Source organism: Sphaeroforma arctica, assembly GCF_001186125.1.
Source record: "Sphaeroforma arctica JP610 unplaced genomic scaffold supercont1.5607, whole genome shotgun sequence".
Taxonomy (NCBI): Eukaryota; class Ichthyosporea; order Ichthyophonida; genus Sphaeroforma; species Sphaeroforma arctica.
The window spans coordinates 1-884 of record NW_014034951.1 but is presented as its reverse complement, the minus strand read 5'-3'; the positions used below and the strand labels follow the sequence as shown (position 1 = coordinate 884).

The window sequence follows — 884 nt, the reverse complement described above, 5'->3', positions numbered from 1 at the left end:
ACCTTTACTGCTACACACGATACAGATATATACAAAGCATATGAGTATATACATATAACCTGTGACTGCTAAACACATGATGCAGATATATACAAAGCATATGAGTAAATACATACATCCTGTGACTGCTAAACACATGATGCAGATATATACAAAGCAATAGAGTATACACATACATCCTGTGACTGCTAAACACATGATGCAGATATATACAAAGCATATGAATATACACATACATCCTGTGACTGCTAAACACATGATGCAGATATATACAAAGCATATGAGTAAATGTATTCATCATGTGACTGCTAAACACATGACGCAGATATATACAAAGCATTAGAGTATACACATACATCCTGTGACTGCTAAACACATGATGCAGATATATACAAAGCCTATGAGTATATACAAATCCTATCAGCAAGTATATATATAGATGTGTCACAACGGCTGTGATAGGCTTGTAGATAATACGGTATCTACGACTACAGAATCACAAACGTATCTCTTACCTGTAATAATTGTGTATCCACCTTTTCACTCGGCAGTTGGATGTATCGGATCACTGAGCCACGGATAAAACAGTCCCGCACGCACATCTACAAGGAAGGAGCCATTCAGCAGATTATAGAGCAAAAAGGAAAATATAGTCAAAAACACAAGGCTAACATAGATCGTATTCAGGGTGGTAAGCAATCCAGCTAACTGAGATGAAATAATTCAAGTACGCAGATGCGAGCACAACCATTGTGCGCCTTTTTTTCACTTACTCAAAACACACTGCCACAATATGATTAAAGAACGGTATACATATATATATATATATATATATAATATGTGTATAATAAAATAGATAGTAAATAGATGTGTGTGTGTACTAC

General features: G+C 35.3%; 1 protein-coding gene across 1 annotated transcript; it reads left to right on the top strand.

Moving 5' to 3' along the window:
* Window positions 1–514: 514 nt before the first annotated feature.
* SARC_15097 (hypothetical protein) lies at window positions 515–708 on the top strand (the record flags this gene model as incomplete). The annotated part of the gene is made up of 1 exon (XM_014290773.1): window positions 515–708. A coding segment is annotated over one exon (194 nt), but the record flags the coding sequence as incomplete, so codon positions are not given.
* Between the last annotated feature and the right edge of the window lie 176 nt (window positions 709–884).